The following is a 19,614-nucleotide window of genomic DNA, read 5'->3' on the forward strand; positions in this document are numbered from 1 at the left end:
TCAGAACTCCACTGGTCACAGACCTCCAACCAGAATAAAATCCTTCCACCACAACCTTCTGCTTTCTATGAATAAGCCAGTTCTCAATCCATATCACCAAGCCACCATGTTAATCTTCTGTATTTATTCACAAAATGCTGGAGTAACTCAGCAGGTCAGGCAGCATCTCAGGAGAGAAGGAATGGGTGACGTTTCGGGTCTGACGAAGGGTCCCGACCCGAAACGTCACCCATTCCTTCTCTCGTGATGCTGCCTGACCCGTTGAGTTACTCCAGCATTTTGTGAATAAATACCTTTGATTTGTACCAACATCTGCAGTTAGTTTCTTACACTACGTGTTAATCTTCTGGATCAGCCTACCGCAGGAGACTTTATCAAAGCCATGTTCTCTACCTTTGCCAAATAGCTTCTCTTCATCCAATCTATTCAAATTTGTATCACCTTGTTGTCAGTTGAAATTGAAATTACACTGAAATGTATCACAAAAAGCTGGAGTAACTCAGCGGGTCAGGCAGCATCTCTGGAGAGAAGGAAAGGGTGACGTTTCGGGTCGAGACCCTTGTGATATCTTCGATTTGTACCAGCATCCGCAGTTATTTTCTTACACTGAAATGTTGTGTGCTGTAGGAAGGATGTCATTAAACTGGAAAAGAACATAGAAAAGATGTACCAGGACACGAATACTCGGGCTATAAGGAGAGTCTTCATAGCTGTTTTTTTCCCCTCGAGTGCAGGAGGTTGAGGAGAGACCCCTCAATGTATTACTGGGTATAAACAGTGGTGTTTAAAATCACGAGGGTCTTAGATAAGGTCATCAATCTTAAACCAGAGGGCTTCGATGTGAGGAGAAAGATTTAAAAAGGGACCTGAGGGGTAACTTCTTCACACACAGGGTGGCAGATATGTGGAACAGGCTGCCGGGGGAAATGGTAGAGGCAGGAACGATTTAAACGTTTAGACAAAATTTGGACAGGTACTTCAATAGAAAAATGTTTAGAAGTCTATGGGGCAAATGCAGGCACATTGGAGTTTGACAGATTCTTGATTAGGGTGAATGTCAGGGGTTATGGGGAGAAGGCAGGAGAATGGGGTTGGGAGGGAAAGATAGATCAGCCATAATTGAATGAGTAGACTTGATGGGCCGAATGGCCTAATTCTGCTCCTAGCACTTATGAACGGAGATCCAGCTCAGGTAAGCAACTTGGCCAGCATGGATGAGTTGGACTGAAGAACCTGTTGCTGTGCTGTATGACTATCACATTGACTCCAATGTTTCTCTCAGCTAGCATCTTGCCTACCTATCCTGCAACTCTCAGGGATCCCACCTCACTTCTTACTGCCCTGCCATTTATTGTGCATCCCCTTGTTTGCTCTTCCCCAATGCTTCACTTCACTCATCTTCATATCAAATTCCATTTGCCACTTTTATCCCCACCTGTCAGTCCATTGATACCTTAGTGCATCCAGAATGATGCTGCTAGCCATTGAATACTACTGGATTAGGTATCGTCGGTAACTTAATCATTGACTCCTAAACGTATATGTCAAAAATAGCCCCTGACCTTGTACTGCCCCTTGCATAATTCCATTACACACAGCCCTCCAGTCATGGAACTTGACTGAGCTAATGTTTAATTCCATTGGCAGTTTACATTGGATACCATGATCTTTTATAGACGACCAATCTACCGTGTGAGGTTTCTATTACTTTCCTCAATTCCTTCTGTGCCCCCATGCAAGAATCCAATCTATTCTATTGTTCTACTACTGAACATTGAACTTTGAACTGAGTATTGAACTATTAGAGAATCTAGTATATTTAGTTTTTTTCTGTTTCAGAGATACAGCGCGGAAACAGGCCCTTCGGCTCACCAAGTCTGTTCTGACCGGCGATCCCCGCACACTTGCCCCCTCTCACACACACTAGGGAAAGGGACAATTTACAATTATACCAGCCAATTAACCTACATACCTGTACATGTTTGGAGTGAATTGAATTGAATTGAATTGAATACGTTTATTGGCCAAGTATGTACACATACAAGGAATGTGCCTTGGTGCTCCGATCGCAAATCACAACACGAACACACAGTGAACAATTAAGAATAAAGCATAAAACGGGCGGCACGGTAGCGCAGCGGTAGAGTTGCTGCTTTACAGCGAATGCAGCGCCGGAGACTCAGGTTCGATCCTGACTACGGGTGCTGCACTGTAAGGAGTTTGTACGTTCTCCCCGTGACCTGCGTGGGTTTTCTCCGAGATCTTCGGTTTCCTCCCACACTCCAAAGACGTACAGGTATGTAGGTTAATTGGCTGGGTAAATGTAAAAATTGTCCCTAGTGGGTGTAGGATAGTGTTAATGTGCGGGGATCGCTGGGCGGCACGGACTTGGAGGGCCGAAAAGGCCTGTTTCCGGCTGTATATATATGATATGATATGATATGATATTAAGAATAAAACATTATAGTTTAAATATGTGAATGAAATAAATCGGAGCAAAAGGAGGTGATTGAGTATTTTGGTTATTGAGTAGATATACTACTTGTGGAAAAAATGTTGTTTTAATGTCTGGCTGTGGTGGGCTTTGACAGTCCGGAGTTGCCTTTCCGAGGGAAGTGCTTCAAAGAGTTTGTGACCACGGTGAGAGGGGCCAGTGATGATCTTGCCCGCTCGCTTCCTGGCCCTTGCAGTGGTCAGTTCGTCAATGGGGGGAAGGTTGCAGCCAACAATCTTCTCAGCTGATCGAGCGATTCATTGCAGCCTCCTGTTGTCATGATTGGTGGCTGAGCCAAACCAGACCATGATGTAGAAGATGAGGACAGACTACGATGGCAGTATAGAATTGGACCGTCATTGCCTGTGGCAGATTGTGCTTTCTCAGCAGCCGCGGGAAGTACATCCTCTGTTGGGCCTTGTTGACTGTGGAGTCGATGGTGGCCCCCCATTTAAGGTCCTTGGAGATGATGGTTCCAAGCAACTTAAATGACTCCACAGATATGCCTGTGGTGTTGTTGATGGTGAGCGGGGGGAGGGGAGGGGATGGGGAGCTCTTCTAAAGTCTACTGTCTTAAGAGCATTGAGCTCCAGGTTGTTGCGATGGCACCAGGACGCCAGCTGTGTCAATTCCTGTCTGTAGGCAGATTCCTCCCCCTCCTGGATCAGTCCAATCAGGGTTGCGTCATCGACAAACTTGAGAAGCTTGACAGAGGAGTCTGTGGAGGTGCAGTCGTCGGTGTAGAGAGAGTAAAGGAGAGGGGAGAGTACGCAGCCTTGCGGTGCTCCTATGCCGAGGGTCTGGGGATCTGAGATGTGCTTTCCCAGCCTCACATGCTGCTTCCTGCCTGTCAGGAAGTTGGTGATCCACTGACAGAAGGGTTCAGGTACAGTCAACTGAGAGAGTTTGGATTGTAGTAGCTCTGTCTATATTAACCTATCTATATCGTGGAGAGAGTCAAAAGCTTCAAATTCCTACACTTTCATATTTCTGAAGATCTTTCCTGGACCCAGCACACTGATGTAATTATAAAGAAAGCCCATCAACGCCTCCAACTATGGTGGTGTCATCGGCGAACTTGAAGATGGTGTTCGCACTTTGTCAGACTAGAGGCCTTTAGAGGGACCGAGGCCAAACGTGAGCAGGTGGGACTAATGTAGATGGACCATCTTGGTCGGCGTGGGCAAGTTGGGCCAAAGGGCCTATTTCCACACCGTATGACTTTATGAACTTATTCAGTTTCTTATCTAAGCTTTGCCAGCACTTCCCAGGCAACACGTTGGTTGATGACTCTGTGCCCTCTCCAGTAAATCATTTGGAAGGTCGATTAGGTTGGGCAAAAATGCCGCAGGTGTGATTGGCTTAATGGCTTTCAGGTGCCATTAACATTCGAAAATGCTTGGTACCTTTTCACATAATTTTGAGAACTTCCTCTTTAATAGGATTTGTTATTTCCCCTAATCATTTCTGTGAAATGTTCCGAAGCATTTTTTTGCTACCTTAGGAAGTGAGCGTGTAAGTGGATATTGCTGTTAATCTAGCTTGTCATTAATTTCCTAGGTGCTGCTCAAAATAAGCTACTTGTTTCTTGCACAATGAGCGTGGTGAGAGTGTCAGGCTAGGTTATTGATCCCCACTAATAATCTTTGAGCTGTCCCGTGACTGTTCTGGTGAAAAAGAAACTTTGGTTGTGGTATTGAGAACCTGGTGTCTATTTATCAGATACACACGGAAGTCCTGCTGCAGAGTTCCAACCCGAAACGTCAGCCATCCTTTTCAGCTGCAGATGCTGCTCCACCTGTGTTCTTGCAGCCAATTGCTTGTTGCTCCAGATTTCAGTGTCTGGTCATAAGTGATAGGAGCAGAATTAGGCCATTCGGCCCATCAAATCTACTCCGCCATTCAATCATGGCTGATCTATCTCTCCATCCTCACCCCATTCTCCTGCCTTCTCCCCATAACCTCTGACATCCGTACGAATCTAGAACTGAGATGAGGAAAAACTTATTCAGTCAGAGAGTTGTGAATCTGTGGAATTCTCTGCCTCAGAAGGCAGTGGAGGCCAATTCTCTGAATGCATTCAAGAGAGAGCTAGATAGAGCTCTGAAGGATAGCGGATTCAGGGGGTATGGGGAGAAGGCAGGAACGGGGTACTGATTGAGAATGATCAGCCATGATCACATTGAATGGGTCAATGTGAAGGGTCGAAGGGCCTCCTGCACCTATTGTCTATTGAATCGAGAATCTATCTCTGCTTTAAAAATATCCATAGGCTTGGCCTCCACAGCCTTCTGTGGCTGAGTGTTCCACAGATTCACTATCATGTCGTCTCTTGGGCCTACGCAGAAGTCCTGTTTCAAGACTCGGAAGGACTGAATCAACTCTCAAACTGCCCACCTGTCTGCACTATCACTGCAGCTGCCTTACTTGTGGAAGGCCCTGTCGTTCCCATCTTAGTCTCATTAGCTACCGCAGGGTGGAAGCAGCAAGCAATTCTCAATCCCGGGTGCCTGCCCAAGGATAAGAATATTTTTTCACTGTGCATTGGAAAATAATATTGATATTGCACTTCATTTGGATTCATATCATCCAAATATAGTCCTTGTGGGGATGGTGAAACTGTGACATTACATGGTTTAAATAGTATTCGTATTCTGCATTTGGTGGCACAGTGGTGTAGCTGGTAGAGCTGCTGCCTCAGAGCCGCAGAGACCTGCGTTTGATCCAGACCTTGAGTGCTGTCTTTGTGGAGTTTGCACGTTCTCTCTGTGACCGTGTGGGTTTCTTCCAGGTGTTCTGGTTTCTTCCCGCATCTCAAAGATGTGCGGGTTTGTAGGTTAATTGGCTTCTGTAAATTTCCCCTCGTGTGTAGGGAGTGGATGAGAAAGTGAGATAACAGAGGACCAGTCAATGGTCAGTGTGGACCCCGTGGCCTGAAGGACCTGTTTCCATGCTGTTTGTCGAAACTAAACTAAACGACCTTCTACCGCTGCACCATAGAGAGCATCCTAACACATGACATCCCTGTGTGGTATCTCAGCTGCACGGAGGCAGAGAGGAAGGCTCTTCAGCGGGTAGTCCATAGAACTCAGAGGACCATCGGAACACAGCTACCAGCCTTGGAGAGCATCTACAACACACGATGCCTCAGAAAAGCCACCAGCATCCACAAAGACTCTTCACACCCCTGCCACAGTCTGTTCGAACTCCTACCATCGGGCAGACGATACAAGGCCTTCTACGCCCGCACCTCCAGACTCAGGAACAGCTTCATCCCCAGGGCCATAGCTGCTATGAACCGGTCCTGCTGAGCCGGATGGTCAAAACGCACAGATCTACTTGCACTTTATTCTGTCTTAAAACTGTTACAATTTGTTTCGTTGGGTTGTTGTTGTTTAAATTAATTAAATTATTGCATCATATGGGAGGCGCATTCCCAATCTCGTACCCCTGTACAATGACAATAAAGATATATTGTACTGTATTGTAAACTAAAAACTAAACTTATTACTTTGGAAGTCAAAGACGCTTCAGTCATATATCATTGTCCCCTGGTGTGCGTTATTAATATGAAATTTACCTGTTTTAAAGATGCATTTTATTGCTGCTTAAAATAATTTGCAAAGGATTAATGCAGGATGCAATACTTTTGGTTCAATTTTCTATTTTATCCGCAAGCTTATTTTTGTAAACACAAATAATGAGGTGATCAGCAGGTGGGAACATAATTAGTCTTGCGGGGTTGAAAGAGGTTTTGTGTCCTGATAGAACTGGTTAAGCAGTGGGAAACTGGGCAGTATTAATTGCACTTCTACAAGATTACATGCTTTGACCATGTTTTTTCCGGGGGGAGTGTTGGAAAGGCAGCATTTATTGCCCATCTGTAATAGACTGAGACGGTGGAGGTGAATTGCTGCATTGCACTGCTGCCATCCTTCTGTTGAAGGTATTTCCAGTCTGTTGATGACAGTTTCAGGTGACAAGCAGTGGCACGGTGGTGCAGCGGTAGAGTTACATCGCCAGATACCCGGGTTTGATCCTGGCTGTGGGTGCTTGTACGGAATTTGTACGTTCTCCCCGGGGGTTTTCTCCGAGAACTTTGGTTTCCTTCCACACGCCAAAGACGTACAGGTTCATTGGTTCAGTATAAATGTAAAAAATTGTCTCTAGTGTAGGATGATGTTAATGTGCGGGAATTGCTGATCGTTGCGGACTCGGTGGGCCGAAGGGCCTGTTTCTGCACTCTATCTGTAAACTGAACAAACTAAACTACAAAGAGACAGCGACATATTTCCAAGTCAGGATTTAAGCAATAATTGAGGGGGGACACAGACCGTGGGTTTCCATCCTCCTGAAACCCTTCGTGTTTGGAGTTGTCAGCTTGGGAACTCACTTGGAGTAAACTAGCTGAATCACTGCTGTGCATTCAGCAGAAGGAGCACACTGCATTTATCATGCAGGGTGCTTTGCTGTGTAAGATGGTGAGCTTCAGTGTCATTTGAGCAGCATTATTCCAGGCAAATGGAGAGTTTTCTAATGGAAGGGTTCGGACCTGAAACGTCATCCATCCTTTTTCTCCAGAGGTGCTGCTTGACCCACGAACTTACTCCAGCACTTTGTGTCCATTCAGTATTCTATTACATTCCTGACTTGGAGGGGTGTTTGCAAGTGAGTTACTTGCTGCATGATATCCAGTCTTCAGCCTGGCGACTCCCCAAAGTATGTTTGTGGCTGCTTTAGTTGACTTTCTTGTCATTGGTAACTCTGAGGAAGTTTGCTGAGGACATGTGAATAGTAATGTCATAGATGTTAAGATGAGGTGCTTAGATTTATTTAGTTTCTGGTTGGAGATAGTCATTACTAACCATTTCTGAGCAGTAAATGTTACTTTTCCCTAGAGGTCTTGTGCATTTAGCCATTTGTTCCTTCAATGGAATTGATTGTACAATCATAGAAACATAGAAAGTAGGTGCAGGAGTAGGCCATTCGGCCCTTCGAGCCAGCACTGCCATTCAATATGATCATGGCTGATGATCCAGAATCAGTACCCCATTCCTGCTTTTTCCCCATATTCCTTGATTCTGTTAGCCCTAAGAGCTAAATCTACCTCTCTCTTGAACACATCCATTGAATTGGCCTCCATTGCCTTCTGCGGCAGATAATTCACCAGATTCACAACTCTCAGGGTGAAAGTTTTTTTCCTCACCTCAGTCAGAAATGGCCTACCCTTTATTCTTAAACTGTGACCCCTGGTTCTCTACTCCCCCAACATCAGGAATATTTTGCATCCATCTAGCCTGTCCAATCTCTCAAGAATTTTGTATGTTTCTATAAGATCCCCCCTCATTCTTCTAAATTCCAGTGAATATAAGCGCAGTCGACCAATTATTTCATCATGTGTCAGTCCTGCTATCCTGAGAATGAACCTGGTGAACCTACGCTGCACTCTCTCAATAGCAAGAATGTCCTTCCTCAAATTAGGAGACCAAAACTGCACGCAATATTCCTGGTGCAGTCTCACCAGGGCCCTGTACAACTGCAGTAGGACCTCCTTGCACCTATACTCAAATTGTCTCGCTCTGAAGGCCAACATGCCATTTGCTTTCTTCACTGCTTGCTGTACCTGCAAGCTTACTTTCTGTGACTGATGTACAAGGACACTTAGGTCTCGTTGCACGTCCCCATTTCCTAATCTGGCACCATTCAGATAATAATCTACCTTCATCAGTAAAAATCTCTACTTTTGTCCTGTGTGGAAAGAAGGTTATTGATGAATCAACTTAAGACACAGTCCAGATTACCATCTAGAGGAATCCCTGCAGCCAGGATGGACGAGTTGGGCCAAATGGTCTGTTTCCGTGCTGCATGACTAATTTCTGACACCAACCATCTGCTTTGTGTGTGGTGTGACTCCAACCATTGAACTGTTATCCTCTTGATGGCCCTTGCCCAGTTTTAGCTAAGTTCCGTGATTCTACATGTCAAATGCAATCATAAGTGATAGGAGTAGAATTACGCCATTCGGCACATCAAGTCTATGGCATTCAATCATGGCTGATCTATCTCTTCCTCTGAAGCACATTCCCGTGCCTTCTCCTCAAAACCACGGACACCATCATTCTGACAATAGACAATAGGTGCAGGATGAGGCCATTCGGCCCTTCGAGCCAGCACCGCCATTCAATGTGATCATGGCTGATCATTCTGAATCAGTACCCCTTTCCTGCCTTCTCCCCATACCCCCTGACTCCGCGATACTTAAGAGCTCTATCTAGCTCTCTCTTGAATGCATTCAGAGAATTGGCCTCCACTGCCTTCTGAGGCAGAGAATTCCACAGATTCACAACTATCTAACTTATGCGTTTCGATAAGATTAATAATCTTATACGTTTCGATAAGATTTAATAATCTTATACATTTCGATAAGATTATTACCTCTCACCTATTCTCTGAAGTTTAGCCTTTTTGATTCATATTTGAACCAATTTTTGGAAATGGCACTAAACCAAATGGCCTGCATGTGTAAATATACACAAATACCTTCACTATGCAGTTGACGAATAAAGCACCATTGAAGTTTGTGATGAGGTCTGAATCCTGTTGAGATTTGGCTGTTAGATAGCAATGTCTATAACATCTTCCATGATTTGAGAGTAGAAGGATTGGGTGATAATTAACCAGATTGGGTTGGATAGGAAAAGTTTAGAGACATGTGGGTTAAATGCAGGCAAATGGGGCTAGCTTACATGGGCATCTTGGCTGTTTGGCTGAGAGGCTCGTGTGTTAAATTGGAATCAGCACGCTTGAGGCATGTTTGTTCTGAAGCACAGTCCTTCAGTACTGCAGCTGGCACAGTGTCAGATCCCATCGCCTTTTCCTTAGTCTGCGCTCTCGGCAGTTTCTTGATGTCACCTGAGGAGCATTGCAGTGGCCGAGAACTGCCTTCTGTGATAATGAGGATTTCAGGTGGAAAGTTGAGATGGATTGTCAACTTACTGCTTCCAGCTTTAACCTTGTTTTCGGCACTTGTGTGTGCTTGTCCCTGTTGGCTTTGAGTATCGGGATGTCGTTGTACTTGCCATTTGCAAAGAAGTTCTATTTCCAATATTAGTTGTTCGTGCTTCAGAAACTATCTCCAACCTGACTTCAGGAGCTGTTTATTGCTTTGCTACTTGCATGGAAAAACAATCATGTGGCACCATCTGTTCTATATTGTTCCCCTGTAGGGAGAAAGGCTCTTTTGTTTGTCTGTTCAGACATCTCCTCTGCTGTCATTTCTGGGCTGCACCATTGTGAACGGGAATGGGTGCTATAACATAACTGAAATAAGTGTCTATACCTTAATCTTTTAACAGTCCCACATTTAAATTACTGCTTTTCCAATGGTCTTTGATTTGTATGCTGTGGATTGAGATGAGGAAAAACTTTTTCAGTCAGAGAGTTGTGAATCTGTGGAATTCTCTGCCTCAGAAGGCAGTGGAGGCCAATTCTCTGAATGCATTCACGAGAGAGCTAGATAGAGCTCTTAAGGATAGTGGAGTCAGGGGGTATGGGGAGAAGGCAGGAACGGGGTACTGATTGAGAATGATCAGCCATGATCACATTGAATGGTGGTGCTGGCTCGAAGGGCCGAATGGCCTCCTCCTGCACCTATTGTCTATTGTCTTTTGTGCGTTGAAAACGGATTGTTTTTATGGAGGCAGTTCATCAACACAAAATGCTGTTTATTTGCTGTAATTGCATTTTAGAGTCATAAGCGTGGAAACAGGCCCATTGACCCAACTTGTCCGCACCGACCAACATGTCCCATCTACACTAGTCCCCCCTGCCTGTGTTTGGCCCATATCCCTCGAAACCTATCCTTTCCATGTACCTGTCTAAATGTTTCTTAAATGTTGCGTTAGTACCTGCTTCAACTACCATCTCGGGCAACTCAGGCTGACCTTTTGACCTGTAAAGAGAGCACGTTCATCGGGAAACACAGTTGATGGATGGAGCTTTTCAAGATCATTAATATCAGAATGTTAACACTGAGGTGTTGATGAGTTACTGTATTTTTCATTTACAATTGCAGTGTTTCATTTACTCTCCTTCTTCACTTTAAACAGCATCAACTCATGTCCAAACGACTGCTCAGGACATGGACAATGTGTGGAAGGCACTGACAATAGCACTGTCCAATGCCTGTGCGGAGAAAACTGGAAAGGAGAGTCGTGTGATATACCTTACTGCTTGGACAATTGTGGCTTTCCACTCCGTGGCGAATGTGACTTGAACGATACCAAAGCTTGTCTATGTAAAGATGGCTGGCGAGGTGAGTTGTTGTGCAAATCCCCCTTGCCACACAAATATTCCCCCCGTTCCATTGAGGATGGTGGCTTTTGCTTGGATATGAACCTGTTGGTATTTCTCTTTATGATTGCAGTGACTTGTAGCCTTAAGGAATCCATTTTGACCCATCGATTCTGAACTGGCTCAATCAAAGAAAAGTGCAGTTAATTCTGTTCCCCTGGTCTTTTCCAATAATTCAAGAACCTTTTCTCTATTTTTAATCTGAATTCTCTCCTAATTAAATATATTCATAGAGTTATACAGCGTGGAAACAGGCCCATCAGCCCAACTTGCCCACGTCAAAGGATATTTTTAAGGCAGAGATAGATAGATTCTTGATTAGTACGTGTGTCAGGGGTTATGTGGAAAAGGCAGGAAGGCAGGAGAATGGGGTTAGGAGGGAGAGATAAATCAGCCATGATTAAATGGCAGATAGATTTGATGGGCTGTATGGCCTAATTCTTTCCTATCACATGACCTAATGACTTGGGGGCATTGGTTTTGTCTTTTTGCACTGTTACCTGTTTGTATTATGTTTGTTTTTATATTTGTGTGTGTGTATAGAAACATAGAAAATAGGTGCAGGAGTAGGCCATTCGGCCCTTCGAGCCTGCACCGCCATTCAATATGATCATGGCTGATCATCCAACTCAGTATCCTGTACCTGCCTTCTCTCCATACCCCCTGATCCCTTTAGCCACAAGGGCCACATCTAACTACCTCTTAAATATAGCCAATGAACTGGCCTCAACTACCTTCTGTGGCAGAGAATTCCACAGATTCACCACTCTCTGTGTGAAAAAAAACATTCTCATCTCGGTCCTAAAAGACTACCCCCTTATCCTTAAACTGTGACCCCTTGTTCTGGACTTCCCCAACATCGGGAACAGTCTTCCTGCATCTAGCCTGTCCAACCCCTTAAGAATTTTGTAAGTTTCTATAAGATCCCCCCCTCAATCTTCTAAATTCCAGTGAGTACAAGCCGAGTCTATCCAGTCTTTCTTCATATGAAAGTCCTGCCATCCCAGGAATCAATCTGGTAAACCTTCTCTGTACTCCCTCTATGGCAAGAATGTCTTTCCTCAGATTAGGAGACCAAAATTGTACGCAATACTCCAGGTGTGGTCTCAACAATGCCCTGTACAACTGCAGCAGAACCTCCCTGCTCCTATACTCAAATCCCCTCGCTATGAATGCCAACATACCATTCGCTTTCTTCACTGCCTGCTGCACCTGCATGCCTACTTTCAATATGTGTGTATATGTGTGTATGGAGTGCATAACAAAATAATAAACATAAAAAGTTCAAAATAGTTATATACGCACACCTACATACATACATATATATATATATATATAATATATATAAACATAGCACAAAAAGTAAGGAAATTTGTGTTTGGTAGATTATTTCTTTGTTGTAACAATGATTCTTGGCAATAAATCTTATACCGTTGGAAAGCCTGTTTATTTCCCTTTTAAATGGTGCCACATTTGTAAGGAACATGCATTTGTGGGATGAGCAGCAGAGCTGAGTATATGGGTTGCGCCCATGAAAAATTTGCCAAATCTTCTCTGCCAATGCCAAACAGCTTATTCTGCTGTTGCTATTGACTCTTGTTTTGAGCTTCTGGTACCCCCAGGTGCTGACAATCAGGTGCCTGATTGGCACCTGATTGGCAGCATCTGTGAGCATGGGTCCTGCTACAGTGGTCAGTAGGTGTCTACTCCAAGAATCGGCATGCCACGTTTGACTGATCTGGATAGGGCCCGTGCGATAGGGCAACTTCAAGCTGGTGTTCCGCAAAACCAAGTTGCGGCATTATCTGGAGTGAGCCCTAGTACCATCTCCAAAGTGAAGGCCAAGTTCCATATAACGGGGGATGTCAGAGACAGGCCGCGAAGTGGGCGTCCCAAGAAGACGACACCCGAAGAAGACCGTTTCCTCACCCTGTCAGCACTTAGGAACCGTAGGCTGTCTTCTACAGATTTGCAGTCAAGGTTTGCAGGACGATATGGCCGACGGCTCTCTGCCCAGACAATTCGGAACAGACTGCACGCAGCTGACCTCCGGTCTCATAGGGCTGCCAGGAGGCCTGCCATGACTGCCCTTCACCGTCAGGCCTGTTTGCGTTGGTGTCGGCAACACGTGCACTGGAACCTGAACATGTGGAGGAACGTTATGTTCAGCGATGAGTCCAGATTCTGCCTACGGCAGTTGGATCATAGGGTCAAAGTGTGGAGAAGACGCGGAGAACTCTATGCTGATTGCTGCACCGATAGAGTAACATCTTTTGGTGGAGGCAGTGTGATGGTGTGGGGCGGCATCTCCCTCACTGGAAAAACGAGGCTTGTCATCATTGGAGGCAATCTCAATGCAGAGAGATATCGAGATGAGATTCTGCAACCAGTGGCAATCCCATATCTCCACAGTCTGGGACCGAACTCTATCCTCCAAGATGACAATGCTCGCCCCCACAGAGCAGGGTTTCTCAGAGACTACCTCCAGAATTTGGGAGTGGAGAGGATGGAATGGCCTGCCAGCAGTCCTGACCTCAACCCCATTGGACACTTGTGGGATCAGCTTGCGCGTGCTGTTCGTGCCAGAGTGACCAACACAACCACGTTGGCTGACTTGCGACAAATGCTGGTTGAAGAATGGGATGCCATCCCACAACAGTGTGTGACCAGGCTGGTGACCAGCATGAGGAGGAGGTGCCAGGCTGTTGTGGCTGTGTATGGTTCTTCCACACGCTACTGAGGCTCCTGTTTATTAAATGAATAAATTGTTAAATTGCCAATATGTCTTGTTTCTTCAGACTTCAATCATCCAATCCACCAAACAATACCGAACAAGAGTCAATGGCAGAATAAGCTGTTTGGCATTGGCAGAGAAGATTTGGCAGATTTTTCATGGGCGCAACCCACATACTCAGCTCTGCTGCTCATCCCACAAATGCATGTTCCTTACAAATGTGGCACCATTTAAAAGGGAAATAAACAGGCTTTCCAACGGTATAAGATTTATTGCCAAGAAGCATTGTTACAACAAAGAAATAATCTACCAAACACAAATTTCCTTACTTTTTGTGCTATATATATATATACTGAAATTTATCTTTTTTATTATATTATTTACAAAGTACTATGTTCACATATTCTGTTGTGCTGCTGCAAGTAAGAATTGCATTGTTCTATCTGGGGCATAGGACAAAAACACACTCTTGCCTCTTTGATGTTGAAATTTGCGTGCATCTTTAGTTAACGATCGCCATGCGTTGTGGAAATTAATGTCGAAAGTGAGAAATATGTTTTATGCCTCGCAGGTCCTGACTGCTCACTTCCAGCTAATCAACCTTTTTGGGAACGGGAAGAGTATGATATACCGATGCTAGGCCGGGCCTCCCACAAGACAGTTGTTAGTGACAATGTCATGTGGGTTATTGGAGGTTACGTGTTCAATTACTCCAAGTACCAGGTGGTTGCAGCGTAAGTAGAGCAAATCCGTGCTTACTGGAATGAATTACTTCACTGATATGGAGTTAACCTTTGAAAATATTTCTGCCTTTGTTCTGCCTGTCATTGTTTTCATGCAAACATAACGAGTAAATTCAAGGCTGTTTCCTTAACTAGTATTCTAAATATAGTAACGCTGTCCTGAAAGTTAATCACACCTACAGAGTCAGCCACAGCTTTTTTTTTTGTCCCGTGTCATTGTTTTGTTCGCAGTAATGACTGAGCAGCATCGGTTTATTTTGTGTAGAAACGAGCTGTAGAAAGTCCCCTGGTTATTTCTGCAGCAAGCTTCTGAGCAAAACAATGGGCCCGATCTTTCTGCGATGGGGGTTCCTGTTGGCAGTCCTCCAATGTAGGTAGAAGCAGGGAACTGCAGATGCTGGTTTACAAAGGAAGACTCTTGTGCTGGAGTCGCTCAGTGGGTCAGACAGCATCTCCAGAGAACACGGGTAGATTGGTTTTCCGATCGGGGCACTTCCTCAGACCCAGTGACTGCCCTTTTCCCGTCTCCAACACAGTGGCGCAGCGGTAGAGTTGCTGCCTTACAGCGCCAGCGACCCAGGTTCGATCCTGACTACAGGTGCTGTCTGGATGGAGTTTGTACATTCTCCCTGTGACCGCGTGAGTTTCCTCCGGGAGTTCCAGTTTCCACCTACATTCCAAAGACAAACAGGTTCGTAGGTAAAAAGTTCGTAGGCTTTGGTAAAAATTGAAAATTGTCCCCAGTGTGTAGGGTAGTGCTAGTGTAAGCGGTGAACGCTGGTCAGCACAGACTCGGTGGGCCGAAGGGCCTGTTTCAATGCGGTGTCTCTCTAAACTCTAACATAGCCCTTCTTCATGGACCCCCCCCACTGGCCCTCTACCCTCTCTGACCCGAAATGTCACCTATTCATGCTCTCCTGAGACGCTGCCTGACCCTCTTGAGTTACTGCAGCACTTTTTAGCAATTCTCCTATGCATGCATCCGTCCAGACGTAAGGGCCAGTTATTAATGTTCAAGGTTGAACATCCTTTATTAGGTTATTTAATAGGCTTTAAATATCTGAGATATTTAAGGACTGTTAAAGCAGAAGTAAACTTTAAATGTTAAAAAATGCAGAAAACTCAAGTGTTTAAAAATATCGAAGGGATGAAAATAATTCAAAAGTAATATTTTAACTTCCCTATTAGTTCTTGATTCTTAACTTTGAAATTCTCATTGATGTACTGGTGCCAGGGACATGTTTATACGATATCATCAGTGAGTGAATGTGCAAGTCCTGTAAGCCAGCCCAATCACACAAAATAATACATCTCAAAATTCAGAGGGACTTCTTGAACGGAAGTAGTTTCTGGCTGATGAGATGCCTTTAATTCCTGCCTTCCAGTTAGTAATTGTTTGTTAGGCCCTTGTATTCGCGAGTTGTCATCCTTGGCTGGGCCCAAGTGGAAGTTTCCCAAGCTTAGTGTTGAGGAATCTTGGGATGAGTGGGCGAAACATATCCCTGGAATTTACTCATCTTTAAGGGCAGCGCAGAGGCGCAACGGTAGTTCAATCCTGACTACGGGTGCTATCTGCTCGGAGTTTGCACATTCCCCCTGTGACCGCGTGGCTTTTCCGCAGGTGCTCCGGTTTCCTCCCATATTCCAAACACGTGCAGGTTTGTAGGCTAATTGTCTTCTGTAAATTGTCCCTGGTGAGCAGGATAGAATTAGTGTATGGGATAGAATTACTGGTCGGCATGAACTCAGTGGGCCAAAGGGCCTGTTTCCACACTGTATCTCTGAACTAAACTCAACTAAATTAAACTAAATGGTGAAACTCGGAGTTTGAGTTTGAGTTTAGTTCATTGTCAGGTGCACCGAGGTACAGTGAAAAGCTTTTGTTGCTTTGGGAACCATAGGCTAGCTAATGTTTTCTCCTTAATGCTATTTTAGCAGTAGCATTGCATTCCAATTCTGCATATTTTAAATAATAATATTGTATCTCCTGGAAATTGCTGTTGTAAATTTTGCTAATGCAGCCTGTAAATGACTTTGACATTAGTAAATACATTGGGTACCTACTACAAGATATGTTTTGTTCATTTCCACTGCAGCTTCCTGATCAAAGTTTAAGTTGCTTTTGTCTGGTAAAACATCTGCAAGTTCTGTGTGCTGAAATCCAGACAGTGCCCCCTGCTGGCCCTGCAGTACTTCTGCTTGACTTGTGAAATATTATTATTTGGAAAGGGTTTGCAAAGGGTGCCGAGGAGATTATACCACAATGTTGCCAGGATTAGGGGGGGAGGGGGGCAATAGGGAGAGGTTGGACAGATTTGTATTGTTTTTTTTCTAGAATGCCAGAAGTTGTGGGGAGAGAAGTTTACAAACCAATGAGAGACTTAGATAGGGTAGATAATCAGAACCTTTTTCCCAGGATGGGAAAATCAAATACGAGTGGGCGTAACTTTAAAGTGAGAGGGGCAAAGTTTCAAAAAGAAGATGTGGGGGCATTTTTTTTTACACACAGAGGGGTGATGATTGCCTAGAACAGGTTACTGGGAGTGGTGGTTAAGGCAAATACGAATGTGGCATTTAGGAGGCTTTTGAATAGGCACATGGATGTGCAGGGAATGGAGGGATAGACAATAGACAATAGGTGCAGAAGTAGGCCATTCGGCCCTTCGAGCCAGCACCACCATTCAATGTGATCATGGCTGATCATTCTCAATCAGTACCCCGTTCCTGCCTTCTCCCCATACCCCCTGATTCCGCTATCCTTAAGAGCTCTATCTAGCTCTCTCATGAATGCATTCAGAGAACTGGCCTCCACTGCCTTCTAAGGCAGAGAATTCCACAGATTTACAACTCTCTGACTGAAAAAGTTTTTCCTCATCTCCATTCTAAATGGCCTACCCCATATTCTTAAACTGTGGCACTTGGTTCTGGACTCCCCCAACATTGGGAACATGTTTCTTGCCTCTAACATGTCCTTAATAATCTTATATGTTTCGATAAGTCCCCCTCTCAACCTTCTAAATTCCAGTGTATACAAGCCTAGTCGCTCCAGTCTTTCAACTGGATATAGATTATTGGATCAGTGGATATTTTTAAGGCAGAGATAGATGGATTCTTGATTAGCACAGGTGTCAGGAGTTATGGGGAGAAGGCAGGAGAATGGGGTTCGGAGAGAGAGATAGATCAGCTATGATTGAATGGCCTAATTCTACTGCTATTATGACTTTATGATCTATGCAGGCAGATAGGACTTGATCTTGGCATCTTGTTCGACACAAACATTGTGGGCTGAAGAGCTTGTACTTGTGCTGCGCTGTTCTATGTTCTATTATCATGATGTGTTGGAACAAATTTTGCTGCATATTACTTCATTTTGCACTTCGCAGGTAGAATGACAAAGCTTCACTTTGAAACACCAAACAGCAGTCGCATGTTCTTATTCCTGTCTTTCTTTTTCTGTCCCAGATCTTTAAAAATGTGATATTGAAAATGATATTGTAAGTTATGTCTTTTAGCAGCAGCAACGACTGCCAAAACAATACTTTATTTGTTGTCCACAGTTATGACTTAAGAGAACTGAAATGGCATAAGTTGAAGAAATCAGCAGACCAAGTGGTTGGGCGATATGGGCATTCTGTGGCTTTGTATAAGGTAATACTTTTTAACTCAGAGCACTGATTCACAGCATTCATTTAGTTACATAGTTTGGTTGAGGAAACACTTCTGATGTTGCATGCAACTGACCTATCTCTGGGGCATGCTTGTATTCTGTCTGCGTTTGGTGGGGTGTGGGGGCAGGGGTTGATTGGGTCATCAACCAGTTTGTGTAGTTTGGGAAACATTTAATAGGAATCTGTGGGGTAACTTTTTTACACGAAGGCTGGTGGGTGTTTGGAATGATCTGCCAGAAGAGGTAGTTGAGCCAGGTACTATCGCAACGTTTAAGAAACATTTAGGCAGGTACATGAATAGTCAAGTCAAGTCAAGTCAATTTTATTTGTATAGCACATTTAAAAACAACTCGCGTTGACCAAAGTGCTGTACATCAGTTCAGGTACTAAGAACGAACATACAATGGCACACAAACATAACAGCACATACATAAACAGTTCACAGCGCCCCCTCAGAGGGCCTCAAACGCGAGGGAGTAGAAATAGGTTTTGAGCCTGGACTTAAAGGAGTCGATGGAGGGGGCAGTTCTGATAGGGAGAGGGATGCTGTTCCACAGTCTAGGAGCTGCAACTGCAAAAGCGCGATCACCCCTGAGCTTAAGCCTAGACCACGGGATAGTCAGTAGCCCCAAGTTGGCTGACCTGAGGGACCTGGAGATAGAGTGGTGGGTTAGAAGATTTTTTATATGGGGGGGGGGGGGCAAGCCCGTTTAGGGCTTTGTATGTGAATAGGAGGAGCTTGAAGTTGATTCTTTACCGTACTGGGAGCCAGTGGAGAGAGGCCAGAATCGGGGTGATGTGGTCCCTTAGGACAGGTTTAGAGGGATATGGGGCAAACACAGGCAGGTGGGACTCGTGTAGATCATGTGATAGGTACAGAATTAGGCTATTCGGCCCATCAAGTCCACTCACTATTCAATCATGGCTGATCTATCTCTCCCTCCGAACCCCATGCTCCTGCCGTGTCCCTATAACCCTACGTGGAGATGGGACATAAAAAGCTGGAGTAACTCAGCGGGACAGGCAGCATCTGTGGAGAGAAGGAACGGGTGACGTTTCAATAGACAATAGGTGCAGGAGGAGGCCATTCGGCCCTTCGAGCCAGCACCACCATTCAATGTGATCATGGCTGATCATTCTCAATCAGTACCCCGTTCCTGCTTTCTCCCCATACCCCCTGACTCCGCTATCCTTAAGAGCTCTATCTAGTTTCGGGTCGAGACCCTTCTTGTAGACGGGACATGTTGGTCAGTTGGGCCAAAGGGCCTGTTTCCACGCTGTATGACTCTATATAAACTCCTACGGTTGTGAATATTGCACATTTATGTGCATAACTCTTACCAATCCTATTTTTAATTTTAAGGATGAAATTTACATGTATGGAGGGAAAATTGACTCGACGGGGAATATCACCAACCAGCTGTGGGCGTTCCACATTCAGAATCAGTCATGGGCGCCACTGACTCCGAAGGCAAAGCAGCAGTATGCAGTGGTCGGCCACTCTGCACATGTCGTGCGTTTGAACGATGGCACTGTTGTGATGTTGGTGATCTTTGGCTACTGTCCACTTTACGGATATGTCAGCAAGATACAAGCATATAATCTTGGTGAGTATTGGCAGGA

At 44.8% G+C, this 19,614-nt stretch overlaps 1 protein-coding gene across 1 annotated transcript in view; it reads left to right on the forward strand.

Annotated features, from left to right (window-relative positions):
- Positions 1-19,614, forward strand: part of atrn (attractin) — a 339,856-nt gene that overhangs the window by 100,528 nt on the left and 219,714 nt on the right. The window contains exons 5-8 of the mRNA XM_078406639.1: positions 10,603-10,808; positions 14,152-14,314; positions 17,881-17,971; positions 19,355-19,598. Of these exons, the coding sequence (XP_078262765.1) occupies positions 10,603-10,808; positions 14,152-14,314; positions 17,881-17,971; positions 19,355-19,598 (704 nt within the window). The remainder of the gene's footprint in view (positions 1-10,602; positions 10,809-14,151; positions 14,315-17,880; positions 17,972-19,354; positions 19,599-19,614) is intronic.

The sequence above is a fragment of the Rhinoraja longicauda genome, chromosome 1, assembly GCF_053455715.1.
Source record: "Rhinoraja longicauda isolate Sanriku21f chromosome 1, sRhiLon1.1, whole genome shotgun sequence".
NCBI classification, from domain to species: Eukaryota; Metazoa; Chordata; class Chondrichthyes; order Rajiformes; family Arhynchobatidae; genus Rhinoraja; species Rhinoraja longicauda.